At 42.8% G+C, this 27093-nt stretch overlaps 1 protein-coding gene across 2 annotated transcripts in view; it reads right to left on the reverse strand.

Moving 5' to 3' along the window:
* Nucleotides 1-27093, reverse strand: part of TENM2 (teneurin transmembrane protein 2) — a 573466-nt gene that overhangs the window by 55994 nt on the left and 490379 nt on the right. For both annotated transcript variants that reach the window (XM_087429448.1, XM_014786118.2), the window contains 6 exons: nucleotides 21568-21778; nucleotides 16628-16747; nucleotides 13485-13746; nucleotides 12450-12717; nucleotides 6656-6799; nucleotides 5978-6227 (listed from right to left, as the gene is read on the reverse strand). In XM_087429448.1, coding sequence (XP_087285574.1) covers nucleotides 5978-6227; nucleotides 6656-6799; nucleotides 12450-12717; nucleotides 13485-13746; nucleotides 16628-16747; nucleotides 21568-21778 — 1255 coding nt within the window. The remainder of the gene's footprint in view (nucleotides 1-5977; nucleotides 6228-6655; nucleotides 6800-12449; nucleotides 12718-13484; nucleotides 13747-16627; nucleotides 16748-21567; nucleotides 21779-27093) is intronic.

Genomic DNA, 27093 nt, shown 5'->3' on the forward strand with positions numbered 1-27093 from the left:
TATCTGCCACCAGTGGTAGTCATATTTGGCTCTTAATTATTGCAATATCAATTCCACTTTTTTTAGTCAAGATTTTGTGAAAAGACTGGATGGGATTTGGGTCTGCAGACCTGACCTACTTTTTTCCTAAGAACATCTGCTTTAAGTTGATTAATATAATATCTATGTTGGGGGAAGAAGAAGGACGGGGTGGGGGACCAAGTCACTGAGAGTACAAAGTCAGAATGATCATAATGGATATAAGCTTTGGAGAAAGGCTGAGGTCATTGCTATTCCAGTCCAGGGCCAGTAATAGGGTGGGTGCTTAGCAGGCAACAAACTGAAATAACAGCATCATTGAGTCAGTCTATGTAGATAAGCATGGGTGCCCTACTTACAAGGGACAGGCCTAGGCTTTGTGTCCATCCCTCAATAATACCAACCCTCTTAGGCATATCCTTCGAGGAAAAAGTGGTGTCTCAAATTCAAGAATTGAGATGGATTAGCTCTTTACACTATGGAGTCTCAATGACTCCTCTGCAAAGCCTTCAGGGTCTCTCCAAGCATTCTCAGCTCGTCTTGCAGAGCGCTCATCAGGCTGTCTTGTGATTTATGTGTGTGTGCTTGTCTTCCTCACTTTGTTCTGAATGGAAGTGAGTAAGTAAATATGGACATGACTCACTCATCTCCATACTGCTGATTCTTAGTAGACAGTCCTAGAGTAAGGGCTGGGAAAATGGGTTCTTGAGCAATGGGAGGAAGGAATGAGGCAGCTTCCCTTAGTGCTCGGCAGACCCTGCCTTGGACTAGTTCCAACCCCTCATGTTCTGCTCAGAATCACAAAGCTGCAGTCAGTTGAGACTGTTGTCTCTTTCCATTCCAACTCCCTCTTTGCCACAGGATAGGGTAGATGTAGAGTGGCCACATTTTTTGTTTGTTTTAGTTTTAACTAAAGAGAAGTTAGTTGGGATACATTTAGTTTAGTTTTAGGGGGATGTGCTTATGTGGCTCACATGTAGTCCTTTCACCATCCCGTTAGATTATTGCTAGCCATTCTGGTATAGCAATGGCTTACAGGAATGCTCCTGCCCTGTTGTGCTGATTCACCTAGTATCTTTACAGGAAGTGGAACGCCCAGTGTAGAAGTCATATTTCATCATTATTGGGACATCAATGATAAACCGGTTAAGGAGTGTCAATTCAAAGAATATTTAGGTTATTCATGGCACAAGAAAACCTGAAATGCCCAGAAATACTATGAAGGAAGCTTGATAAAGTTTTCCTAAATTTTATAGCTCTAACAATTGTCACGACATCACCAATAATCAATTGTGAACATGAAAGAAAATTTTCTAATTAATAATCTGAAACAAATTTTGGCCAGCTAGAATGAAGGAAAGATGGAATATCTCTTTATTCTTTCTATAGAAAATGACATTAAAAATCATCATCATATTAAAAGACGATCAAAGAGGATGTAGCCAAAAAGTGTTAGCAAAACAAGTATCAGGAAAGTATAACGGTAGTTAAAAAACTTTAGGTTATTTTTCTGGATTTGTGATGTTTGCACTAATTGTTGGCTTTTCAAAATTTGCAATTTGTTTTGGTTTCTTTTCTCATCCTAAATAATATTCAGTTTCATTCTGAAATTACATAAGATTCAGGCCCCATGAAACCTAGATCTGTCTTTGGTAAAAGAGCTTTGAAAACACTGCCAAGAAGTGTCCAAATTTCATGGGGATATTGTTATTCTGGGTGGGGTGCTGTGTTATATTTTGTTTCTTGACCTCTATGTTTATACCCTGAACACACAGGGAGAGCATTGCTCTCTAAGTGGAATCATACATTCCTCCCTTACAGTCTATGTTGGCATCAAGCAGGGTCTGTCCTGGTTAAAACTCTCAGGTAAAGCTTATCTTCGGTGAAGCTTCCAATTTCTGTTGCCCACGCTCTCCTTCCTAGGCTCCCATTTTCTCGGAGCTCTTCCCCCTCTAACACCTCTGGGTTGGACAATTTCCTTCCCTGAAGATCTTCCCTGATGCAATGATACTATAGACCCACCTCAATAGCACCATCAGAATCTCATCATAGAGAAGCGTTTTAGTTGGAAAAAAGCATATTTAATATCACAGTATAATTTTATATTTGGAAAAAAATGTTTAGAATTTCAAGATTATGGAAAGTGTGAGATTCTTATGTTTATCCAAAGCGGACAAGTTAAGAAAAGGCAGAGAGACACTGTGCCCTCCCTTATCATTTACTGCCTTATATTGGGGTCTGATTCCTAAGATATTCTCAAATTGGGCAGGAAGGAAAGATTTTTCTGTGACAGAAATTCACCCCAGGATGTTAGTGACTGACAAATTTACTTTACTTCACAGGGCTTGGGTTTTCCAAGGACCACCTGGAAAGGGTGATAGTTAAAAAGGGAAATGGGCTACTACAGATGGGATATCAGGCTTTTTGGAGAAGTGGGTGTTGAAAATATTTTGAATGCTGGTGGAATCGAAGCATACAGGTGATAACCATTTTACCTAAGAAGAAGGCTTTTTCTAACATCAGAAGTGTGTAGAACTCTGCCCCTCTATGTTTTGGATAGGCAAAACAAGGAGGAAGGGAGAAGGATAGTGAAACGACCATGGAAACATTTAAACAAAATTCTGATTCAGATGCTCAGCTCTGGGGTGGTTAAGCGAGATAGGGATGGGCACCAACTCCCGAAATTGAATCATTCAGCTGCCAACTCACAATGGAGAAAAGACATAAGCAAGACAGGTCCCTACCGCCCTCCTCCCTCCCTTTGCTGGTTACTGTTTTGAAGAGAGGGGATTGACAGCCCTTTGTTTTCGAGTATGTAGTGGGAAGAAAAGAAGAATCAAACCAGTGTTCTTGTAAAAGCTTAACTTCTAATCGTCTCTGGATACCTGGCTGATGAAAGCAAGAACAAGTCCAAAGGCAGTTGAAAAGGAAAAAAAAAATCACACAGCTGTCGATGGAAATTGGTAGTTCCACTCCCTCAGGTTGTTTTCAATGTTACCATGTGAGGAAGCCACACACACATGGTGTGGCTCACTCTGAGTGGGCCCTTAGCTCATACCATTGATGTTGTGGCCTCTACAACTTGAGAGACATGGAATCAAGGCCAAGTTCCCACAAAAGGGAGGACATTGGTCTGTGTCTCCTTTAGCTCAAGCAATGTGTCTTGAGCCCCTGGTGTGGACCAGGCACTGTTCTAGGCATCAAGGGACACAGATGGCAAAAGTTCCTGCTCTACAGAAGTCCACACACCAGGGCCCTAAAGACTTACACAGAAATAACTGAAAAAGCAGTAGATGGTGTCGACTTTTGTGGAAAATTACAGTTACGTGACACAGAGGAGGGTGAGAATTATTTCTGCTAGGGAGATGGGGCTTCAGGGAAGAGGGGGCCTTCAAGGATGGACGTGATGAGGGAGAGAAGGTATTTCAAGCAGAGCGAGCAGCATGAGTCAAGGTTTGGAGGCGGGAATGTGGTGGGCAAGTGCTGATTTGATGAGCAGTGACAAAGAAGTAAGGGCCAGATGTAGAGGCTTGCAAATGCCCCATTACGAAATGCGACCCTTGGGGAAAAGCACAACTACCTCCACCCCTTTCCTTGCTCCTCCCATGGCTCTGCATTGCCCACAGGATGCCTGAGAAAACGATGTCACTCCTAAGATAAAAAAGGAAATCAACATCTTGGGAAGGGAGCCTAGTTGGGGAGCTCTGGGAAAAGTGGTTTGTCTGATTGTCAATTTGACAGCTTGAGGATTATCCAGCCTCTTCCATTTTGCCTCTTTCTTCCTCTCATTGTTCATCTTTTGGCTATTACACCCTCTTACTCCATCCCATGGCCTCCTCCTCTGTGTTTCCGTGATGGTTGGTTGTTGGCTCTTCTACAACACTCAGCTTGAATTGCCTTTACTTGCCCGGGTGGCTCTTTGAGCCTGGGTTTCATCTCCTTCTGGACCCTCAGAGCCCAGCATAGGCTTGGCTCTCCATCATGCTCAGTAAATGCCCACTATATCACTAAGGATGCAACTTTCTTGGGGTGGAGCTGGGGTTTCTCCTCTCTTTTTGTCCCTCCCAGTGCCCAGCACAGTCTTGGCTCCCAAGAATACTCAGCAGCGCTTGCTGGTGGTTAGATCACTGGTCCCTCTCCAGATGGGGCCTCAAAGACACTAAAATGCAAGCACAACCTGCAGCTTCTTCAAAGTCCTTCACATGGTAACTGAGGCTGCTTCAGAAAGCACCACCATCCACTCAGTAGCGCATGTCAACATCCTAGGCATCACCCTTTATTCTCTCCCTCTCTTTTTTTCCATTCCTTACATCTGATCTATCAATAATTCCTATCAGATTTACCTCTGATGATATATCTCAGTTCAGAAAATTTATAAATATATCCCAATTGGAACACTTGCCCACGTGCCCTGCTACCACCCTAGTCCATGTCACCATCACCCAAATGTTGATCAATTGCTACAGCCTCCCCATGGGTTTTTCTGCCTCCACTCTTGCAAAACAGTCCATTCTCCACACAATAGCCAGAATAATCTTTAAAAAATGCAAATAAGATCATATCACTGCATCCCACTTGCTACTTCAACCTCCAATGGCTGTCTGTTGCAATAAGAATACAATTTATACTTGTCAACATGGTCAGTAAGACCCTGAAGCATTGGTCCCCTACCTACCTCTCTGACTTCTTCTGAGACACTCTCCCCTGAGCTCACCACCTTCCAGCCATATTGGACTTCTATCAATCCCCTAAATAAACTAGGCTATTTGCTGATATTAGGGTTTTTGCACATCTTCTCTCTGCCTGGAGTACTTTTCCCCAGATCTTCACATGGCTGACCTCATCATTCAGGTCCCATCTCAAATGTCACTTAGTATGAGAGATTTCTCTGACTACTTTCTCTTATGTAGTTTTTTTAATCCCTCCTCCCCCACCCACCATAGTCCTTATTTCTTACCCTGTTAATTTTCCCTTAAAGCATTTAATGCTATTTGAAACTATTATTTTTTATTTGTCCACATGATTTGGTCTGAAGTTCCCTATCAGACCACAAACACAACAACGAGGGCTTTGCTTGTTCCCATGATTTTTTCCCCCTAGCCAGACAGTCCCTGGCACATAGTATACATTCACCAAATATTTGTTAAATGAATTTTCTCCATTATTTATAGGCTTTATTTCTCCCTCTATTTACAGATCCCTCTCTAGGTATAAAGGCCTGGAATCAACTTTCCTGGGGAGAGAGTTTCCAAGAGCTTTTGTCTAGCTGAGAGGAGTCCAGACTTCAGACTTAGTAGCAAGCAATGGCCAGAAGGAATCTACCAGGGGTGGCCAGAAGTTACCTAGTAAGACCTATGCAGTAATTCTAAGTAATATCCTAGTGGATGTGCACAGATCCAGAGAATTTATAGAGAGCTAGCACATGTTTATATTATTTATTCAATATAAACGTTTGAATTAGTAAATGAATATTAGTGGTTCTCAAACTTTGATGTGTATCAGAATCTTCTATGAGCTTTTCAAAGACAAAAGATATCTTGGGCCTTCTTTAGACTTATTGAGTCAGTGCCTCTGGGGGTGGGCTCTAGAAACCACTGAAATGGACCAAGAGCTTAAAGCAGTGGTTCTTTCACCATTTGGTATGTAACAGATTCACATGTGGAAGTTTTATAAAATACGGCTACCCAGGTCCCACCCCAAGCACCATGAGGGAAAGCTTTCACCCTTGTTTGTAAGTCAGGTGTTCACAATTGTATAAAATATGTGTGTGGTGTTTTATAGATACACAAAGCATTTCCCAAAATCCTTATTTGATTCCAGGCATAGGTTTCGAAACTCAGCCCATCACAAGGAAGATATATTCTCTGGAGAACCCCAAATGCCACCACCATTTACCCAGTGAAGCTTTGGAGCAATGGGAAAAACAGAGCAAAAGCAGGTTTTCTGTGCAGCCACTTACCGTAACTCCAAGATGCTGGTCACGTTTCGAGAGGGAAAGATGCGCCGAATGTAATTGAAGTCCCCAACAAAGAGGCTCCCATCAACTCCAACAGCCAGAGCTACTGGGGCCAGCAGCTTGTTGCCTTCGGCAAGGCCGTTGCAGCTGGGACAGGAAATGCTCCGGCGGCGGCCATTGCCCATGATGCTGGTGATGATGGCGGGCTGCTGGGTCAGGAACTGGTTCTCCCCGGTGCCCTTGTGTAGGATTCCTGGGAGGTGGGAAGTGGGGGTGGTTACTGCAGCCCTCTGGGGAGGACACTTCTATCACCCTACTGAGGGTGAAGGGAAATGACAGGCAGAAGAGAAACAATAGGAAACTTCAACCCTTAGGGAGCTCCCCAATTTCCTGACAATGCTGAGAGAGCTATAATAGGATGGCTATGGTATTGGGTAAGACAACATTTGTGGAGATGATTGAAGAATTGTGAGGTACACTAAGGCGGATGGTCTGGGAAAACCAGCCCAACATTCTTTGACATTTAAAAGGAGAAGGTGGGAAAACCTATGAGTATTTTGGGCATTTGATGAAAAATTAGCTGAGAGAAGGGGAGGGGCTATCACCTAAATGTCAAGGCTTGAGAGAAGGTTCCAGAGGAGAGACTAGGCTGTATTTGGGAAAGGAAATACGCTCACATACCACTTTTAACATTGAGGATGTGATGTTTATCCAGGGACCAGCCACCGAGGTTGGAAGGATCCAGCTCAAACCCCTGAAGGAGGGCTGTCCTTTTCTCCCACAGGATTAGACTGGGGCAAGTCTCATATTCAAAACCAACAGATACTGAAAGATAAAAAGGGGTGGGGCAGAGCAGGAGACAAGACAGTTTACTTGATTATTCCAGAGCTCTCCAGCAGGAACGAGAAACTGTTCCTGTTTCGTAGTAATACACATTCTGTTCCAAAAACTCATTCAAGGAGGCGGGCTGATTGCTTTCTCCTTGTGATTCCACACAATATTAAATTCAAATTTCAAGCTGAACTCCACCTTGAAACTTTACACAGTAGTACTCTGTGGAGATGGAAAGACCTTTCCAATGAATAGCTGGCTTTCAAAAATGACCCCAGTGACGTGGAGGGAGGAGATGAATCATTTAAAAACCAAATATGACACTCCTTTAGAGATGGACAGGAGACTGTTTCTCTCAGCCTGCTGTTCATGGCAGGCGTTTGTTATATTTTGGGTTATTTATTTTCACTCACTACGAAAAAGGCCTGTGGAAGCTCAGTGGCTCATTTATAAGGAGATTCTGGAGGCGAGAGCTTGTGTAAGTTAAGGCACCTTGTACATTCACTCAGGATTCCAGAGAGTGCTAGGCGAGGAGGCATGGGGACACAGCCTGCCAATTACCCGGCAATTCACTGGGGAACAGAATCCAAAAGCTGTAAAAATCCTGCATTTGCCACATGGACAAATGGGAGAGAGAGGCGGGAGATGAAGGACTTCATCCCAGCGCTGCTCTAGCTCACATATTCCCCATGTCAAAACAGAGCAAGTGAAGCCTCAATGTCTCAGAGAGATGTGGTAAGGATAGATGAGACAAAACACCAAGATGCCATACATTTGTGATTGGAACTCTGCTTTAGAAATATGAAGCATTGTTATTATTGCTGTTCCTACAACATTAAATTCTTAACCACGTGTGTCACCTTTGGGGACTCTCTGTAGCTTCTTTTAAATCCTGAGATATAGGATCATCGATGTGAATGGAAGATACATTTTGTCTTTAAAAAAAATCCATATATTTCCTAGCTTGTCCTCTGAAAATTCCAAGAAACAATGACCAACCTGGTAGCAATGAGAATTACTAGTGCCTGGCTTGTGGCCTTGAAATATTATTTCTCATTAAAAGGAATCAGGGGTCCTTGAAGAAATGGTTGGAGCAAGAAATGAACAAGATAAGACCAGGCCATTTTATCATACCAGATAGCGAAGAAAGAATCAAAATCTACTAGGGTCACGTTGAAAGAATTTGGGAGTCAGCTTGAAGAGGGTTTCACTGACCAAAGATGGGACAATTGGACCATTAGTAAAGATAATAACTAAATTCAATGGATTGAAACATATTAGATACATTTCATTCTATGAGTTTATAATGGCATTTAAAAAAACATTAATTTGTCACCATTAGAGGATATTAGAGAACCAACTTATATTGAAACTAGTAAATAAAGGGAAAGAATTAAGCATTTATTCATTCTTTCTTATTTGAACTGTACCTCAAATAACCAAGTAGTTAATGAGAAAGTATCTCTATATAAAAGTATTCTAGCTAATAAAGGAAGAAGCAATGATAGAATTAAAATATCATTTTGCACTCTCTAATGACCTAATCGATCTAGGCAATGAGCATCAATGGCTGCTGAAATCACTAAAGGGGAGACAAGCTGACATTAGGTGCCTCCTGATGGAAGTAGACAGCACCACCTACCAAGCAGTCCTGCTTTTAAAAAAAAAAAAATCAAAGAATAAAATACCTAGGAATAAATTTAACCAGGAAGGTGAAAGACCTGTACACTAAAAACTATAAGACATCGATGAAAGAAATTGAAGAGGAAACAAATAAATGGAAAGATATTCCATGCTTAAGGATTGGAAGAATTAATATTTTTAAAATGTCCATACTACCCAAAGCAATCTACAGATTCAATGTAATCCCTATCAAAATTCCAATGGCATTTTTCACAGAAATAGAACAAACGGTCCTAAAATTTGTATGGAACTACAAAAGATCCCGAATAGCCAAAGCAATCTTGAGCAGGAAGAACTAAGCTAAGGCATCAGGATCCCTGATTTCAAACTATATTAGAAAGCTATAGTAATCAAAACACTATGATATTGCACAAAAACAGACACATAGATAAATGGAATAGAATAGAGAGCCCAGAAATAAACTCACACATATATGGTCAATTAATTTATGACAAAGGAGCCAAGAATAAACAATGGAGAAAGGACATTTTCTTCAATAAATGGTAGTGGGAAAACTGGACAGCCATATCCAAAAGAATGAAACTGGACCACTGTCTTACGCCATACACAAAAATTAACTCAAAATGGATTAAAGACTTGAACATAAGACCTGAAACCATAAAAATCCTAGAAGAAAAAGGCAGTAAGCTCCTTGACATTGGTCTTGGTGATGAATTTTTGGATTTGACACCCAAACCAATGGCAACAAAAGCAAAAATCAACACAGTAGGACTACATCAAACTAAAAAGCTTCTGCACAGCAAAGGAAACTATCAACAAAATGAAAAGACAACCTACTGAATGGAAGAAAATATTTGCAAATCATATATCTGATAAGGTGGTCATATCTAAAATACATAAAAAACTTTAACAACACGATAGCAAAAAAACAGTTCAACTAAAAAATGGTCAGAGATCTAAATAGACATTTTTCCAAAGAAGACATACAGAAGGCCAACAAGTACACGAAAAGATGCTCAACATCACTAACCATCAGTGAAATGCAAATCAAAACCACAATGAGATATCACCTCACACCTGTTAGAATGGCTATTATTGAAAAGACAAGAAATAACAAGTGGTGAGGATGTGGAAAAAGGGGAACTCGTGTGCGCTGTTGGTGGGAATGTAAATTGGTGCAGTCGCTATGGAAAACAGTATGGCGGTTCCTCAAAAGATTAAAAATAGAGCTACCATATATTCCAGCTATTCCACTTTTGGATATCTATCTGAAGAAAACAAAAACACTAACTCGATATATGTACCCCATGTTCATTGCAGCATTATTTACAATAGCCAAGACATGCAAACAACCTAATATCAATGGATGAGTGGATAAAGAAGCTGTAGTATGTACACACACACACAGGAATATTATTCAGCCATAAAAAAAGAAGGAAATCTTGCCATTTATGACAACATGGATGGCCCTCAAGGGCATTATGCTGAGATAAGTCAGACAGAGAAATACTGTATGATCTCACTTATATGTGGAATCTAAAAAAAAAAAAAAAAACGCTCATAGATACAGAGAACAGAGTGGTGGTTGCCAGAGGCAGGGGTTGGTGATGGACAAAATGGGTGAAGGGAGTCAAAAGTACAAACTTCCAGTTGTAGAATAAATAAGTCATGGGGATGTAATGCACAGCATGGCAACTATAGTTAATAATACTGTACTACATATTTGAAAGTTGCTAAGAGAGTAGATCTTAAATGTTCTCATCACGAGAAAAAAAATTCTGTAACTATGTATGGTGATGGATGTTAACTAGATTTATTGTGGTGATCATTTCACAGTATGTACAAATATGGAATCATTGTGCTGTGCACCTGAAACTAATATAATGTTGTATGTCAATTATACCTCAATAAAAAAAAGTTTGTATAGATTAAAAAATAAAATCAAACCTGAAGCAGAGAAAGCGTCAAGATCCAACTATCAATTTACAGGAGATACAGGACAGAGGGGTATGCTAAACAACCACAGGTGTGTGATCAGAAAACAAACCAGACTATGGGAAATTCTACAGGCAAACAACACAGTTTCTTTAATAAATAAATCATAAAACTTAAAAAAAAAAGCTAGAGATAGAAGGGAAAAAAACCATAGATTAAAAAAAGTTGAGAGAAATTGCAAAACAACCAATTGCAAAAGGTGGATCTTATTTGGATTCTGATTCAAACAAATAAAGTACTATTGTCTTATGACATTCATCAGACAATTGAAATATTGAACAATGGTGGGCTATTTGATGATATTAAGAAATTGTGTTTTTTTGTTGTGATGATATTGTTGTTATGCTTTTTTAAAATTTTTTTGATTATTTTTTTATGTGTGTGAGGAGATCAGCCCTGTGCTAACATCTGCCAATCCTCCTCCTCATTTTTTGCTGAGGAAGACTGGCCCTGGGCTAACATCCGTGCCCATCTTCCTCCACTTTATATGGGACGCCGCCACAGCATGGCTTGCCAAGCAGTGCGTCGGGGCATGCCCGGGATCTGAACGGGCGAACACCAGGCTGCCGCAGCAGAGCGCGTGCACTTAACCATTTGTGCCACCGGGCTGGCCCCTGTTGTTATGCTTTTAAAGTGTTTTTTTAGAGATACATTCTGAAATATTATGGATGAAATGATGTGATGTCCGGGACTTGCTTTAGAAAAATATAGGAAGCAGGGGAGTGGATGACGGTCTGGAAAAAACAAGATTCCTCATGAGTCGATAATGGCAGAAGCTGGAGTACGTGGGGTGCATTATAATAGTCTACTTTTTGATGTTGGCTATCATTTTGATATTGGCAAAAGCCTGATAGAATATATTTTTTCGATTAGCCACTGTTTATATTAAATGCATTAGTAACTCCAATAACTTAATCTTTATTAAGTTAGTAACTCCACTCACTGATGCAGCAGACCACTAGGGCCATATCCTGGGCATGTGTAACCTGCTAGCTCCCTGACTTTAGGTAACTTACTTAACCTCTCTCCCCTGTCCCATCTGCACAATGGGGATTATGAGAGCGCCTACTCGACAGGGTTATTGAGAGGTTACCCAAGACAAGAGATTTACCACAACGTTCTGCACGAAGGGAGTGTCTGATAACAATTGACTGCAAATCATAGTGAAAATTTCTGAGTTTGCTGGTTTCTTATTCTGGTAACTTACTACAATTCTTGAAAATCACAAGCCTATTGGTGGTGATAATACAGGATTCTGGATTTTAATTAATCCCAGACAGCTTTCTACAAGTAGGAAAATATACTGGGTAGGTTGATATTAATCCACAGCTCACAACCCTTCAAAGACTGATAAGTGTAGGACCCTTCTTATATGGTGATCTTTCATAAGTGGGGAATCATGTGATTCCCTTACGGGCAAAGGCTGAAACAGAGCATGTGGCTTTCAGATCCCCTCTAGCTCCATTTTCTGATTCTCGTGATGCATTCTGTGCCATTTGCAACATGGAAATGGAACGTGATCTAGCCCTGCCCACCTCTCTCCTATCTCAAATATTCTCCTTGTCTACTACATTCCAGCCGCACTGGCGTTTGTTCTTCAAACGCACCTCATTCTTCTCTCCTTTTCTGTCAGGAAAAGTATGCTCTTTTCCTGATTTTCACATGGTTCCTTCTTGTCATTCAAGTCTCTGCTTAAATGTCACCTGCTGAGGAGCCTTCCCTGAATGCCCACCCGCAGTTGCCTCTCTCTCCAGTATATATCACTTATTTTTATTTTCATATTAGCACTCATCACTGCTTGATATTTTCTTGTCCAGTCTGTGTTTATCTCGATCTCCAACTAGAAGAGAAGGTCCATAGAAGAGGACGCTTGTCTAGCAATAAGACCACTGCATCCCTATCTATTAGAACAGTGTTTGGCACATACTAGGAACTCAATAAATGTTGGTTGAATTAATGCATGACTAAATCCAAGAATCAGTAAGAGGTTGAAACCGAAACATACCAACAGCGTCAGAGAGTCCATACACCCTTTGGCCATATGCATCTGTCTTGTCCCAGATGAAGGTGTAGGCCAGGTTGGGAGAGGCCTGGAATGACTTCTGGAAGAGGTGTCCCTCTACAGCTACCATCAGATGAACCTTGATGAGGTTCAGGGGCACCGTGGACTGGGTCATGGTGATCTTCAGCAGCGACTTGTAGCCCGCGGTCCTGGAGCTCAAGTAGCGAAGCTTCACATTGGAACCAGGGAGCTCAATTTCTTCATGAAGAACCTGGAGAGGAAACACATGGTAGACACACTGCATCAAATGCACCCCAGCAGGTGGGCTGCTTGCAACCCCGAGACTGCCTGTCTGCTGCCACCCTCACCGAAGCAACAGACCGTATGTGGGGTGCAAGAACCACTTCGCACGGTTGAGGAAAGCAACCACCACCACCACCAAAACTTGATCCCACACCATGGAGTGAAGGGGCTGAGGTTATGATTTTTGGATTAATAATTATTCTTGGTCATTGTTGTGTTTCTTTTTAAAAAGCACACTGTTGGCAAAAGATGTAAATAAGAACAGCAGGCTTTATTGCTAGCTGCATGCAAGGAGGCCATGAGAGGCTGTAATTATATGAACCTGCAACCTCCACTGACAATTGGTATAAAGCAACAGGGAGGCAATAATGTAATATGCCCTCTGTTGTAACACCGATGTAGATCATTAAAATGCGTCTTATCATGTATCTGTGAGTAATAGGAATAAAAAGCAATTTGCAGGTGGGTTGCACATATGTATATTGTTTTTATTTTATTAAAAGCTCCAGTGACTGCCAAAGTCTTGAACGACTTTTTGGAAACATCTGGAACGTCCAGGAGAGATTCAGTTTTCTCGTCAGTGACTATGAATTCTATTGTGCTCCTACTTCTTGTCCCTCCCCCTTACTATTAGTTTTTGGCCCACCCAAGGAGAGAGATGTGTGGGAGGAAGTTGGCCAGCTAGTTCTGTTCAGGGAGTATTGAGAGTCCTACCCCGGTACCTGCCCTTCCTACCTGGGTTTCAGGCACGATGGGATTCTGCCCAGGGGCAGCACTGAAGAAGGTGGACAGGGGGGAGGAGATGATGATTGGATCCGGCCGGACAAAGCCACTGAGGTCACAGCTGGGGATGGAGTTCTCCTCTGTCTTCATCACCAGGGTGTCCATGGCATAAAAGCTATTCCACGGCAGCCACACGGTGCGCTCCTGGCTCATGAATGGGGCTCGCTCAAAGTGCAGGGTCAAGGAGGCGCCTCCATTGGCGATCAGGTCAAACCTGGAGAGGGGGTGAGTGGGCTCACTGAGAGAGGTGAACTCACCTTCAGACAAGGCAGTGCTCTGACCTCCGCACCTGAGGGCAGCGGGAGGGGCAGAGCATGCAGGAGAAGAACGTGGGCTTTGGAGGCAGATGGGCTGGGTTGGAAGCCAAACTCTATCACTTACTAGTTATATGGCTGCGGGCAAGTTACTAACCATCTCTGAGCCCCAGTGTCTTCATCTGTGAAATGGGAATAATTATACCAATGTCACAGTGTGGTTGAGAGAATGAAATATCATGATCAGTGCAGGGCAGGGGTCAACGAACTAGGCTCATGAGCTAAATCTGGCCCACCACCCGTTTTGGTAAAAAATAGTTTTATTGGAACACAGCCACGCCCATCCTCTCCAGCTATTTTGGTGCTACAATGGCAGAGCTGAGTAGTTGTAACAGAAATCATATGGCATGCAAAGCCTAAAATAGTTATTATCAGGCCCTTTAAAGAAGATGTTTCCCCACCCCTGGTGTAAAGCACTTAGCATCGTGCGAAGCTAATAGAAGGGTTCAATACATAGTGGAGTTATAATGATATGATGCTAGGACACAGGAAGGGGCTCATTAAAGCCTTCTTCTCATCAACCTCTACTGTTTCTGATTTTTTTTTTGGTTTCATAGAACTTTAACTTTTTTTTTGAGCTACAACTGACATAACATTATATTAGTTTCAGGTGTACAACATAATGATTTGATATTTGTATATATTGCAAAATGATCACCACAATAAGTCTAGTTAACATTCATCACCACACATGGTTACATATATTTTTTTCTTGTGATGAGAACTTTTAAGATCTACTCTCTTAGCAACTTTTCAATATGCAACACAGTATTATTAACTATAGTCACCATGCTGTACATTACATTCTCATGATTTGTGTATTTTATAACTGGACGTTTGTACCTTTTGACCCCCTTCACCCATTTTGCCCTGTTTCTGATACTGTTGACAATCGTTCTTAAACTATATTCCTGTTTGTTCCTCAAGAGCTGGACAGAGGTGTATTAGTAGTAAAGTAAAATATAGTATTTCTTTCTCAATTAACAGGAAAGAAGGAGGTTAATGGAGAGAAGTCTTGCAATGTTAAGCTTTACTCCTCCACCAGGAACCCAGCTGCGCCCACTTCAGAACCGCCCCCAGCAGCTGACAAGAGTTCCTGGATCACGGTAAAAACTCAGTGACAAAATATGGACCTACTGGCTTCACCTAATTTTGGAAACACTTTTGGTGTTTTTTAATAAACATAAAATGAATGAACACCGAGCACATGAACATTAAGGTGAATATCAGAGCATGCACGGTACAACAGTTTATTTATTAGGTTAATTTGCTTATATATTAATTTTGGGCATGCACGTTGCTGGGGATGGTTTTGTATACGATACAGAGGAAAGTCAAATGTTTTGAAGTGAAATTATCCTAGTTGGAATGACAGAATCAAATCATCAATGTCTGCGGCACACACCCCCAGACAACAGATTGTGGGATTCCTCAGAGCATTCCCAAACACATCCCGTTACTTCCATGGCTTTGCAACCTGAACGAGCTGAAGAAGCGCCGATCCAGGAAGGTGGGGAGATGATCTGGGAAGTGGATTTGGGCCATAATCAGTCAGAAAGCAGCTGAGAGGGATGGGGCAGCACAAGGTGGAGACAGACAGCAGGCCAAGCACTTAAAAATGTCCTCTTGGGTTGTCACAAGATTTTGCAGGGCAAGAACGCTGGCTTCTGAGAATGAATAAGGGCAAAAGTAGCTCTACATTATACACGCTCACAGTTCTCGTGCTTCAAAATAATTAGATGTGGCAGCAGAAACGTAGGAGTGAAATTTCAGAAATTTAGCGAATGTTGAGAATTTGATGTGAACCATCAGATGTCTTCTTTGGGTGTCAGAGGTGGGAATATGAGGATAGGGCTACCGCGGGCTCGTAATTTGTGAAACTACCTGCAAGGCTACCTTAGAACATTCGAAAATAAGGCCAGACCCTTCACCAGAGAAAGGCAAGAATCACAGTTCTTACCCGCATGATACGTCCATGATTTTCCAGACTCCAGTTTTATAGAAAAATTGTTGCATCAGATTGATAGCAGATGTACAGTCTCCTTTTTCATTTGGAATAGAATGCAATAGTTTGTGTTTTCTTTCAGCCCAGGGTGGGTGTTTTCCTTTTCCCATAGATTTCCTTTCTTCTTCTTATCTTTTTTTTTTAATTTTAACTCCATGACCAACGGATTAAGGAAATGACGGAGCTTTTTCATCCTGGTGGGGGCTCCAGGGTGCGTGTTTCCAATCAGAAGATAACAGGGAGAGGTTGCCTCCTCCACACAGCAGGGTGACGGCTAAATGTTCTCAATTAGACTGCTCTGATTACATCCCACCCCCTCAGAACCAGAGCGAAAACAGCACACTCCTAAAGCCACAGATGAAAGCAGAAGGGCTTCGCCACAGGACACTACGTCATGTGGGTCCTCGTCACCCTGCACTGCCTTTGATTTAAAACACGAGTGAGTTTCCAAGAGCAGCTTTCCCTCCCTCTTTCTAGAATCCACCTCCCCCAACCCTACCTCCAACACACACACAGAAAAGCATTTACCTGACATGGAAAAAGGAGGATGATGGCTGTCGGCAGCCCTGGAGAGGTTATTCGTTCTATTTATTTTTCATTTTTACCATACCATACCAAAAAGCAATAAATATCTCTGGGGGGGATCCTCACTAGAGGTCTGGCCTGGAGGGCGTTCCAGTCTACAGGGGAGCCACGTGGTTCCAAGCTAGTAGCACCATCTGTCTCTTTGCCTCACCCTCAGTCCTGAGTAGGTAGAACCCCACAAGGCTACTTACGTGCCATCTTGGCGGGTGATGGTGTAGCCGTATTTTGGGTACTTGACAAAAGACACGTTCACACCAACCAGGGGAGTCCCATCTGTAGTTACTACTTGGCCTCGGATGAGAGAAACCAAGCTGAGAGAAAAAGAAACACAAGTCTCTGAGCCACACACAGGAGAACAAGGAGACAAGAGGGGTTGTTGAGTCCTCTTCCCCATGGCCACTGCACCCCCACCCCACACTCCCGTCCTCATCTGGTCCCTAAGGCAAGGAGAAGACTTTCAACATTAACTTCTGGCTTTACATCATCACACCTCTCAGAGAGGTGTGGTCAAAAGGGATGTCTCAATGCTTGCTTTCCCTGAGGAGCAGAATTGGTGACACGCTGGGGTGAAATCCACGGGCAGCATCTCCTGTCATCCGCTGGGCAATCGGGTCCCCTGTGCACATTCCCTCTACCCTGGGCCTCTCTCTACTTCTTGACATCGTTTGACTTTTGCTTGGCCCAAGCTTCAGGTTGCCCCTCATCACTCATGTTTGTGACTTAGCCTGGCACAGAGAGTATTACATTCTGGTAAGAGCTTCCCCATCTGGCTACTCATTTCCTTTTTTGGCTTTGGAGGAAGGTAATGTTACTCTTCTCCTCCAGGCTGGGATGTCAGAGGGAGCGGAGGCAAGCACACAGAGCATTTTTTATGAGGCTGGGACATATGCATGCATTGTTTTTTGCTGCCCTTTAGGAGAAAAATTTCTCACAATCCATGGCAGCCTGAGGAAAAGAGAATATTGGAGATATTTTTTTCTGGTAGAACTATCTTGGATTCTGGATTCCATGTAACTATATATTTCTCATATATCAAATTCCTGCTATCTTGACAGGGGAGGGGGAAGGTGGTTGAAATTCCACTCAACTTTTTCCCACTCTCAGAGAAAGCTCCCCTCTCTACAGATTACACTAACTAGAACTTTCCCCCAAATGCTAGTATCCAATCAGCTACTTCTGGGAAATCCCATAAAGCAATAGAGATGCCACAATATTCTACTCAAAATCCATGGAGGGAGAATGCACACACTTCCTCTCACCTGAATTCTCTTGACTTCGTGGAGAAATGGGCTAATGAGAAGTTCCATTTTTGCACTGAGCCCCCAGCCTACCAGGGAGGTCTGCTGCTGTATTGTTGGCCTCCAAGCGACTGGGCAATTTGGCGAATGCAGACAGGTTCTCAGGCTTCCAGGTTCCTGGACACACTCCCAATTTCTGGACTAGATAATCAACTTGACCTGTTCTTTGCCAGAATCTTGTCCAAGTCTGCTCGATTTTTGGAATGCACTTACTTCTGCAATCCCGGGTGACCTGAAAACTGGAGGGATGCTTTCTCCAACCACCTCTCTTTTTATTAGCAATACCCCCAACTGTTCAACTCTAACCCGTTGATGATTTCAGGAGGGTTTAGACTGTTCCACTGACAGCTCTAACTGTCTGCTACTGGCTGGCTAACAAATGAATCCCATTTTTAGCTGGTTCTAACCATAATGCCAGAGTCTCTCGAAAGTGGAAAACTAATTTATGAAATCTTAGCTCAGACTAAGATTTCTTTCAGGCCTTCGCAGACACTATTTTAAAATCAATGATGTGTGTTGATGACCACAAGGTACCAAGCACTTGTGATGAGAAAACAAAGTGGGGAGTAAATCCCACAGTGGGTTTTTTCCCCCCTCCTTTTTTATACAACCGTTATTTCTTTTCAATCATTCCTGTAGCATAAGACTTTGCAGAGCACCACAGGAATAAAAGGAGCTGGGTTGTCTATGATTTCTACCCTCTGTTTTTCTAATTCTTCATTGCTGCTGGCTTCCTATCATTTCTAGGCAGTCAATTCGCAGAAAAGATTCAGCTAAGACATGCTATCAGTTCATTTCTATTTATGATTATTGATGTGTAACAATTATCACATTATCTAGATAGTGAGATCTGCTCTATAAATTACAGTGGTGGAGTCAAGGCATTTTAGTTATTTTTGTATGCCATTATCTAGGGGAAACGCCTTCTTAGAAGTCTTGAATTAAGTTCTTTTTCACTCCTAGCTTTGTCCTTCATTATTTGTCAGACGATAATGCACTGAAATTCACATGCTTGGTGAACTTCAACCTATGTCTCGGAGTAATATTTTGTTGTTTCTGAATTATGTCTCCTTGCCGACTCGCTGGAACATGGGATCATTTGGGTGGTGCTATTTATTGCTACCTTCAAAGCTTCACAGAAGCTTTCTCTAAAGCAAGTTTCCTTCTTTTGCTCCTATCTCTGGGGCTGGTAGAGTCCACCAAATATTCTGGAGTCCTTGCCTGCTTTCCCACATCTTGGCTCTAGCACAAAGTACCTTCTGGAAGTGGTAACTATTAGTGAGGAGGAGAAGAATGAATTTTAAGGGACAGGTGAAGAAAGAGTATGGAAAGGAGAATATCAGGAAATTACTGGATTTAGGGTAGAAATACTCAAATCTTAATAGGAAGCCAATTGAAACAGAGCACAGGCCTTTAAAAGATGCATTTACAGTATAAGCAAACTATGCAAACCACACCAAAATGCTTATGGCCTAGTGCGAGGGCTGGTCATGGGTCTCTGGTGATGTAAGAAAAATTTTAAATACTAAGGTGTATGAGGAAGCTATTCTGGTTTAAACCGGATTTGGCCTGTATTTTATTTTAACCAGCGGCCTGACTTATGGCCTGACAAACGTACACTGTACATCTGCTTTAACTCACTACCCGTAAAGTAAAGAATGTATTCTTTGAACATAAAGATGAATGCCTCCCTCCCTGTGACACCAAAACCAGTACTCCTTTGAAAGATGCTTCCCTTCCCATGATGCCAGGGTCATGATGCCAGGGTCGTGTTGACCGGCTGTGTTCATGCCAATCTGTAACAAAGTGTCTCCTTGAAATCTTGAAAAAATGTACCCCTGTCATGCTTGATGTATGCTCTTTGTTCCAAGATGGTACATAACTGTGCTGAAACCCACCCCTTCTCCAGAGCGCTTTGCCCTCCCGGGCTATAGTCTTCAGCTTGGCTCAAATAAAACTCTCTACTATAGAATGATTATTATTAACGTCAACACTGGCAATAGGAATTATGTTTACAATTAAAAGGGAACATACCTACAGAATCCCTGTTCCAGAACTAGGATTTTACAAGTAGAGGAAATACTTTTCTGGTCAGAGATTTGTGGTTTCTTTTATTTTTTTGCAGGGTTCTTATATTAAAATAATAATATTACTGTGTATAGTATACTCTACACATAGTATTCTAATTTTACCAATCAGGAAAATGTTTATGAGGTTAAATAACTTGCCTAATGTTACACAGCTAGGGAGTGTCAGGGCTGAAATAGAAGAAGGCTGAGATGATTTGTTCTTTTCTATTTTTAGTAAGATAAGAGCAGAGAGAGGCTAAAGTTGCTGGCCCAAGGTAACCTTGTTAAGAACCTCATATTCAAAGAGCTGCCATGAACTGGGGCTGCACAACTTCCCAGAGAGTTCTAAGGGGCTGTAGAATTAACTGGCTGTACCATTACTCACCACCCCCCCATCCCACCTTCACCAGGCTCTCTCAGGGAGGAGAGGAGTGAGTCGTGGCCTGATGATGTCTCCTCACCAAAGTCTAAGAGGTGGCACCAAGAGAATCACTTGGTAACAAGAGAGTCAGGGGCTCCTGTGAGAAGTGAAATCTGGTATTTCCTTTGCTGGCTGGAAGCCTCCTGAAGCAGCACAATTCCTGAGTTGCTTCTGGGTCTGCCCAGAACTAAGTGAGGATAAAGAGGACTTAAGAGAAAGATGGCGTGATGAAGGCTGTCATGTTGAAGGCTGTCATGAGAAGGCTGTCGGAGAGGAAAGGGCGCCAGGACCACCCACTCAAGTTCCTAGTTCCTAGAGGTTTCGTGAAAGAGGACCCCACCAACAGTTCTTATTTTGCCCTGGGAAGGAGCACGGAGATGGGGTGGAGCACCCCCAAGGAGATCATGCCCGCCATCCTCACATCTGCAGACACCATCCACATCTGGACCCAGACGGACCAAAAGTGAGATCGTTGATATGCAGGCAGGTCATAAGAAGACCCCCTGCCTCTCCTATCCTTTCCCTCACCCTCAGAATACTAAACAGTGCCTGGAAGAGAGAAGGGGGTGGGGCTCTCAAAGCCCATTCTTCTCCTTGCTCTCTTATCCAGGGGTACAGTCCTAACTTGCTCTGGGGGGAGGGCAGGGGCTAAGCTGACTACAAAAGAAATCCAGAATTTGCCTCTAGAATATTCACAAGCCTCAAATTAGCAACTGAGAGCAAAAGTAAACTCAAGAGAAACCCCCACCGTCTTGGAATGAGAGGTGACACGCACTGGCACAATGCCTTGCACAAAGTAGGCAATTAGCAGATGCAACTGATGGGGTTGCTGCGAGGATGAGAGAAATCTACATAAAATCCCTGGCTCATCATAGATGCTCAATAAACTCAGCAACTGGCATCACCTTGACTCTAAGATGCCACAAATGATCAGTTATGTTATCAAGTTAATAAATGCTTTCAAAAATACTCTATTGAGTGAAATATTTCAGTGATGATCAAACAAAAGCCACTATCAGAGGTACTATAAAGGGAGATTTAAAATAATAACAGTAATGTCATAAAATAATACATCATAAAATAATAAAAAAATCAGGCAATCAACAGGCGTTTCCCGCAGGTTCTGGGATGAAGGTGGCCAAATCCCACAGAGAGACCAGGACTCTGCTCTGGAGCTGGATCCACAGAAAGAAAAGGGCCTTGGTAAAACAGAGCAGGGAGCTGCCCCCATGGGGTAGTTTCCAGGCCAAGTGGGTCCATAGACAATCCAGGAGCACTTCTTCCTGGTCCGACAGGAAGGGAAGCAGTGACCTCAGTGGTCTGCAGGGACAGAGGGCACCTACCTGCTGTTGAAGGGGTTGTCTCCAGGAATGATGTGGGTGCTGTCTTTGCCTGCCAAGAGCTTGATGCGGTCGTAGAAGGACTTCACTGCAGGTGAGTCTGTCTGGCCCTGCTGAATGATGTCCAGGGGGTCCCGGGACCCCCGGCAGAGCAGGCTGTTCTGACAGGCTGACTGCAAGCAGCAGTCAGGGTCCAGGCAATCCACCAGGCCATCTGGAAGGGCAGAGGCAGAGCCGGGTCAGCGGGTTCCATGGCACAAGCTGTTTAGAGATGCTAACACCTTCGTCATGAGCAGCATCAACATTTCTCAAGGGCCTGAATTGGCGGGTTTCACAAAACAAGCCCAGTATAGTTTCAATATACACATGCATAGAAAAGAAAAGACTGAAACGAAATAATTGAAAATGTTGACAAATGGTTATCCCCAAGTAGTAGATTAGTGTGTTTCCCTTCCTTTTCTTTGTTATACTTTTCTGGAATGTCTACTTTTTCTATTGTGAGTAAGTATTATCTGAGTGGTTGGAAATAAAAACAAATACTTTACTTTTAAACAACACAGCACAAAAATTTACCTGTAGCCAGTCCTCAGGGGCCTGTGCCACTGCGCACACAAACAAACAAAATGCATGGCATTCCTTAAATCTCACTTTAACGGAGAAAAGTGTTCTATTCTCACTCCCTCTAAGCCAGGGAGGGTACTGCTGACCAGGTGGAGAAGGAGGTGCGGTGAGTTTTACATTGTCCAGGAAATGTGGAGAAATGGCTTTGGCGTGAGCACCCAGAACTGAAGACATCAGTTCACCCAATTGTGTCTGGTACCACCTTCCTGCATGTCTGCAGGATGTCGAATATTCTGATTTACTTGCCTAGATTCCTGCCCCTTCATCCCTATCGTTCAACAAATATTTGAGTGCCACCACATTCTGGAAATAAAACAGGGAACAAAGAATGATGGTGTCTGTCCTTAAGATGCTGACAGTATAGTAGTGGAAACAGATATGACTCATCCTTATTTAAGACCCAGCCTAGGTATGGCCTCCTCCCGCAGGAAGCCTTCCTGAGGATGCCCCCGGCTAGGTTACATATTCCTATTGTGTGTATTCCTGAATCAGAGGTTCTCAGAGAATGGTTCTGCATCAAAATCCTGTGGGGAGAATCAAGAGCCTACCCCAGACCTCCCCAGGGAGAGCCTCCAGAGCAGATCCTGGAATCTGAATTTTAAACAGGAGTCTCAGGTGATTCTAATGCACAATAAATTTTAGAAACCGTTGTTAATGCCAACTTCCTTGTACTAGAATTATTATCTCTGTATGCTTGCCTTCCTGTCTGGAACACAAGCTCTTTGAAGAGAAGAACGGTATCTTATTCATTTCTATATTCATGCTTTGCTTAGTGCCAACCATGGAATTGGGCACTCAACAAATGTTTGTTGAATGAATAAATAACTGTTTCCCATGCCTCACATGTCTGTTAGGGCTGAGGATGGGAATGTTTAGGGCAGTGTTTGCTCCTTGGAATTTCTTATTAGAATGGATTAGCTGGCCAACCCTTATTCACTCTGCTGGGAATGATGGAACACACAGTGCAGGAACTTGGAGAATAACTTGCTTGCATCTCCCGGGTTTGGTAGCTAGGCATTTTGGGGCCATAATTAACATCCTAGAAACATGCACTCAAACCCTGGGCTGTGACTTGACAAACACTTGTACTGGATTGCTGAATCAGAGTCCTGGCTGTGTGCTTTAAATTTACTACAATGTAATTTTTTGGCATTACCCTTTTTATTTGGTTCTGCTAATGAAATTGAAATATGTAATTTCACTAAAGTTCCACTGTAATTTAGCAATTAATGTACAATTATTTTAATGCATTACTTTCTTTTTAGCAAACAAACAAATTAGGAGGTTGCGTGTTTTGCTTGGCTTTAAATTACTAAAACTAGCCTCTCATTTTCCACACGGGCAAATGTTGTTCGTGTGCCTCGTAACACATTTAGATTTACAAAATTTCCTCGAAACGCAGACACAGGAGGGTGAGCAGGCATGCAGTGCACACTTTAAATTTAGAGACTTTTGAAGTCAAGGCTCCGAACACCTCGGCCCGATGTGCTGCCTGAATTGGGTACTCCCCAGAGCCTGGCAAATCTCGGACCCCAGAAACAGCGCCGAGAATTGTTTCTCAGCAGCAGGATGATGCTGAGGCACCGTTTCAGATCCACATTCAGATTGTCCAGTGGACCCCAGGGCCCTTGGCAGAATAAGAATAAGAAAAAGAAAAGAAAAAAAAAGCATGGTATTCTGCCTTTAACATCACCTTCCACGGACCGCCTTCACTAATCAGAAGGATTCTGCCACGGAATGCCTGCTTTGAATTTAAAAATATCCTGCTGAGATATGTTGGCAGAGCTTCATTCTGCAGCTGCAGAAACTTCTCAGGTGAGAAGAAACCCACTGTTATTAGCACTATAGATTCCTTTAAGCCACTGGCCTTTTCCCATTAGGAGTTCCATCCATCTCTGGTGGCCTTTCCCTCCTGAAGCTGGGAATGTGCCCCCTCCCACCCCCAACCCTTTACCACCCACCCATCTCACCAGCTTCAGGACCTCATCCGGCTCAAATAACAACTTAAGACAGTTTTCCTCAGCGTTTTCCTTCCCCAACCCCCTCTAGTCTGCCACTCCTTCTGGGCTTGCAGTTGCTTCAAAAGTGTGGACCTCAAATTTGCCCACTGTTTTGTTGATCCTGGGCTTTTAATTCAAGGGCCTGTCTGGCAGGAGACGTCCTATAAACACATCAGCAATAGCAGATGGCAAGTGCTAAAAAAACCAAAGAGATAGAAATGATTTCCTTCCTCCACATTTACATTTACCTGCTCCAGAGACTGTGCAGTCAGGGTTCTCTGTGTTATTAAGTGTGAACATACATCGTGCCTGTAATGACCTCATCGTGTCACGTGATCGTGAGCTGCTGCCACTGAACGCTTTCAGCTGACACTGTGAACTTTAAATTGGCACTCCCATCTCCCAGTGGCCTGTCATGAGAATCGCATCTTTATGCCAGCGAGCCCCTGGCATGGAGTCTGACACGGCAATCTTCCGTAAATTACCCTGTCACTGACAATCTTGTGTTTATCTTGCAAACAATCAAGCAGGCAATCAAACTGTTCTGAATTGCCGGTTCAGGACCTGAGAGGCTGCTGGTGTCTCCATTCAGCAGGGGTGTGAATGTGGCACCGCCCTCCTATGACATTGCATGATTTCTTTATTTATTTATCTCCCTACTTATCTGTTTGTCTGGTTGGCTTTTTCCTGGTGAGGGTGGTGAGAGAGGTTTGCAGAGTTCTTGAAAAGGGCCCACTTCTGACTCAGCGGTTATGGAAAGTGACCCAGGCCTTCTCCATCAGCCCACAGTGGTGTCCTGTATCTGCTTAATGTGCCCTCGTTTACTTCACTCCGTGAGATGTGGCCATGGAGAATTACCCAGGTGCTTCCTGTCTGAACGCATGCTGAATCACAGCTCTGGCTGTATTCCACACGCACACGTCGTTCGCTAATTGTAATGGCCATTTCAGAGAAATATGGACGTGGAGAAACTTTCTGGGAATGATATGTGAGGCATTCTTTTTATTGCTTTTGATAAAGAAAATCAGAGAGAATCTTCCAGTTCTGGCAACGTGAAGCAGAAATCAGATTAATGCTAAATTGAAGCCTTCGGATTAGAATTCCCAGAGTAAAAAGCCAAAAAAATCTACACAGCATCAGAGGTTAGAGCCTGGCCTGTGGAATCAGATGGATTTGGGTTTGAAGCTCATTTCCTCTAGTGCATGGCTGTGTGAGCTTAGAAAGATAATCAACCTCACTGAACCTCAATTTCTTTGCCTTTAAAACTGAGTTATAATCGTGCATATATCATAAGATCATGAGATGGGGAATAAATGAATTGATATCTATAATAGCAGTCTGGCATATAGTGTGGGTTCAATGAACCATAGGTATTACTATAACCACAAACTCCTTGAAGTTTTCAACTTTTTCAGTTTATAAAAACTGGACATGAAAATAAATGAAATTAATATCCCCTTTATTAGAGTCATTCACTGGTGTGTGCTATGGGTAGGTTGAATCTTGGCAAGAATGCTATGTTTCCAAAGTGTTAAGTTAATAACAATTGATAGTAATAATAAATGCTATAGATTGAACAGGATTTGCATACATTTTTGATTTAAATCCTCATGGCAACCGTACAAAGCAGAATAACGTAACTCTCAAGCTGCACACTCTGGATCAGGGTGTCTGGGTTTGAATGTTGGATCAGCTACTACCAACCTGCTGACCTCGGGCAATTAACTGCTCTGTGCCTCAGTTTCCTAATGTGCAAAATGAAGATGATGATGATGATGTTAGAAGGTGCTGTTGGGAGGATAAAAGCAGTTATTACATGTGCAGCACTTGGAACATGCCTGGTACAGCAAGTACGCAGTAAACTCTGGATTATCCAATTATCATGATATTGCCCATCCTATAGAGTTGGAAACTGAGGCTCAGAGAAGCTGAGTCAGTTATCCAAGCGGCTAAGCAGCAGCAGCTTTGGATAAAAACTAGGAAAAGGCAACCAATGAGATCATCACCCTTTGTCTTCGTCATTATTGGAAGGAGGAGATATTTCGTCCCAAAGAGAGTCAGAAGACAGAGCAGTGGACACCCGTCAACCGGGGAAAGTGTGGGCGGCCATGAAATTTAATCACTTCTGAAGCCTGTCTACTCCTACAGCTGGGAAAGAATTTGGCTGGTTGAAATGAGCATCTGAAAAGGAATCAACATGAGAAACAAGAAGCTTGGGAATTCATTCCCTGCAATGTAGGCTGCCGAGGCCCACACGGTTTACCTGTGAGATTCAAACCCCCATTCAGCTGTTTACCATTGGCATAAGGTGGTACTTCCCTTCTGGGCTAGCTACAGCTTTGTGTCAGCTGTTTCCAGCTCCTGCCTAGTTTGCTCTGCTAGATTTTATCAAGAACTCCTAAATAGTCAAGAGATTTGACCTCAAAGCCCTAATTGAGCACTTACTAGTAAAGCTATGCCCAAGGGGGAGGAGGCCATGGGTAAATAGAGAGGCTGCAGAGAAGCCACAGTAAACATCTGGATATTTCAGTGTTGGCTGAAACATGCACATCTTTTCTGTCTGGGGAAGGCTGCCTGAGTCCTTGCATCACTCTTACAGGGAGGGAAGGAAGGGCCCTGGGAGAGAGGATGTTTATTTCATTTATTTTCCTCTTTGATCTTTGTACAATGGGCAGCTTATGGAGAATCTGGATGGAAGCATTTTGTTCAATTTTTGGTGCCTTTTGTTCCTGGTAGCTTGGTATGCAAGTGACTCCCTCTACAACCTGCATGAACTCTCCGGCTTTCTTGGGTATTAAAGGCTTCAGAGAAACATCTAAATTTACTTTTCTCAGTTTCATTTTGTGACAAGGTGGCACAAATCGACGCCAACAATTCACTTCAGGTCCCCGGATGGCTCTGCTAATGT

Source organism: Ceratotherium simum, chromosome 4 (assembly GCF_057802395.1).
Source record: "Ceratotherium simum simum isolate JZ-2026a chromosome 4, ASM5780239v1, whole genome shotgun sequence".
In the NCBI taxonomy this organism is placed as follows: Eukaryota; Metazoa; Chordata; class Mammalia; order Perissodactyla; family Rhinocerotidae; genus Ceratotherium; species Ceratotherium simum.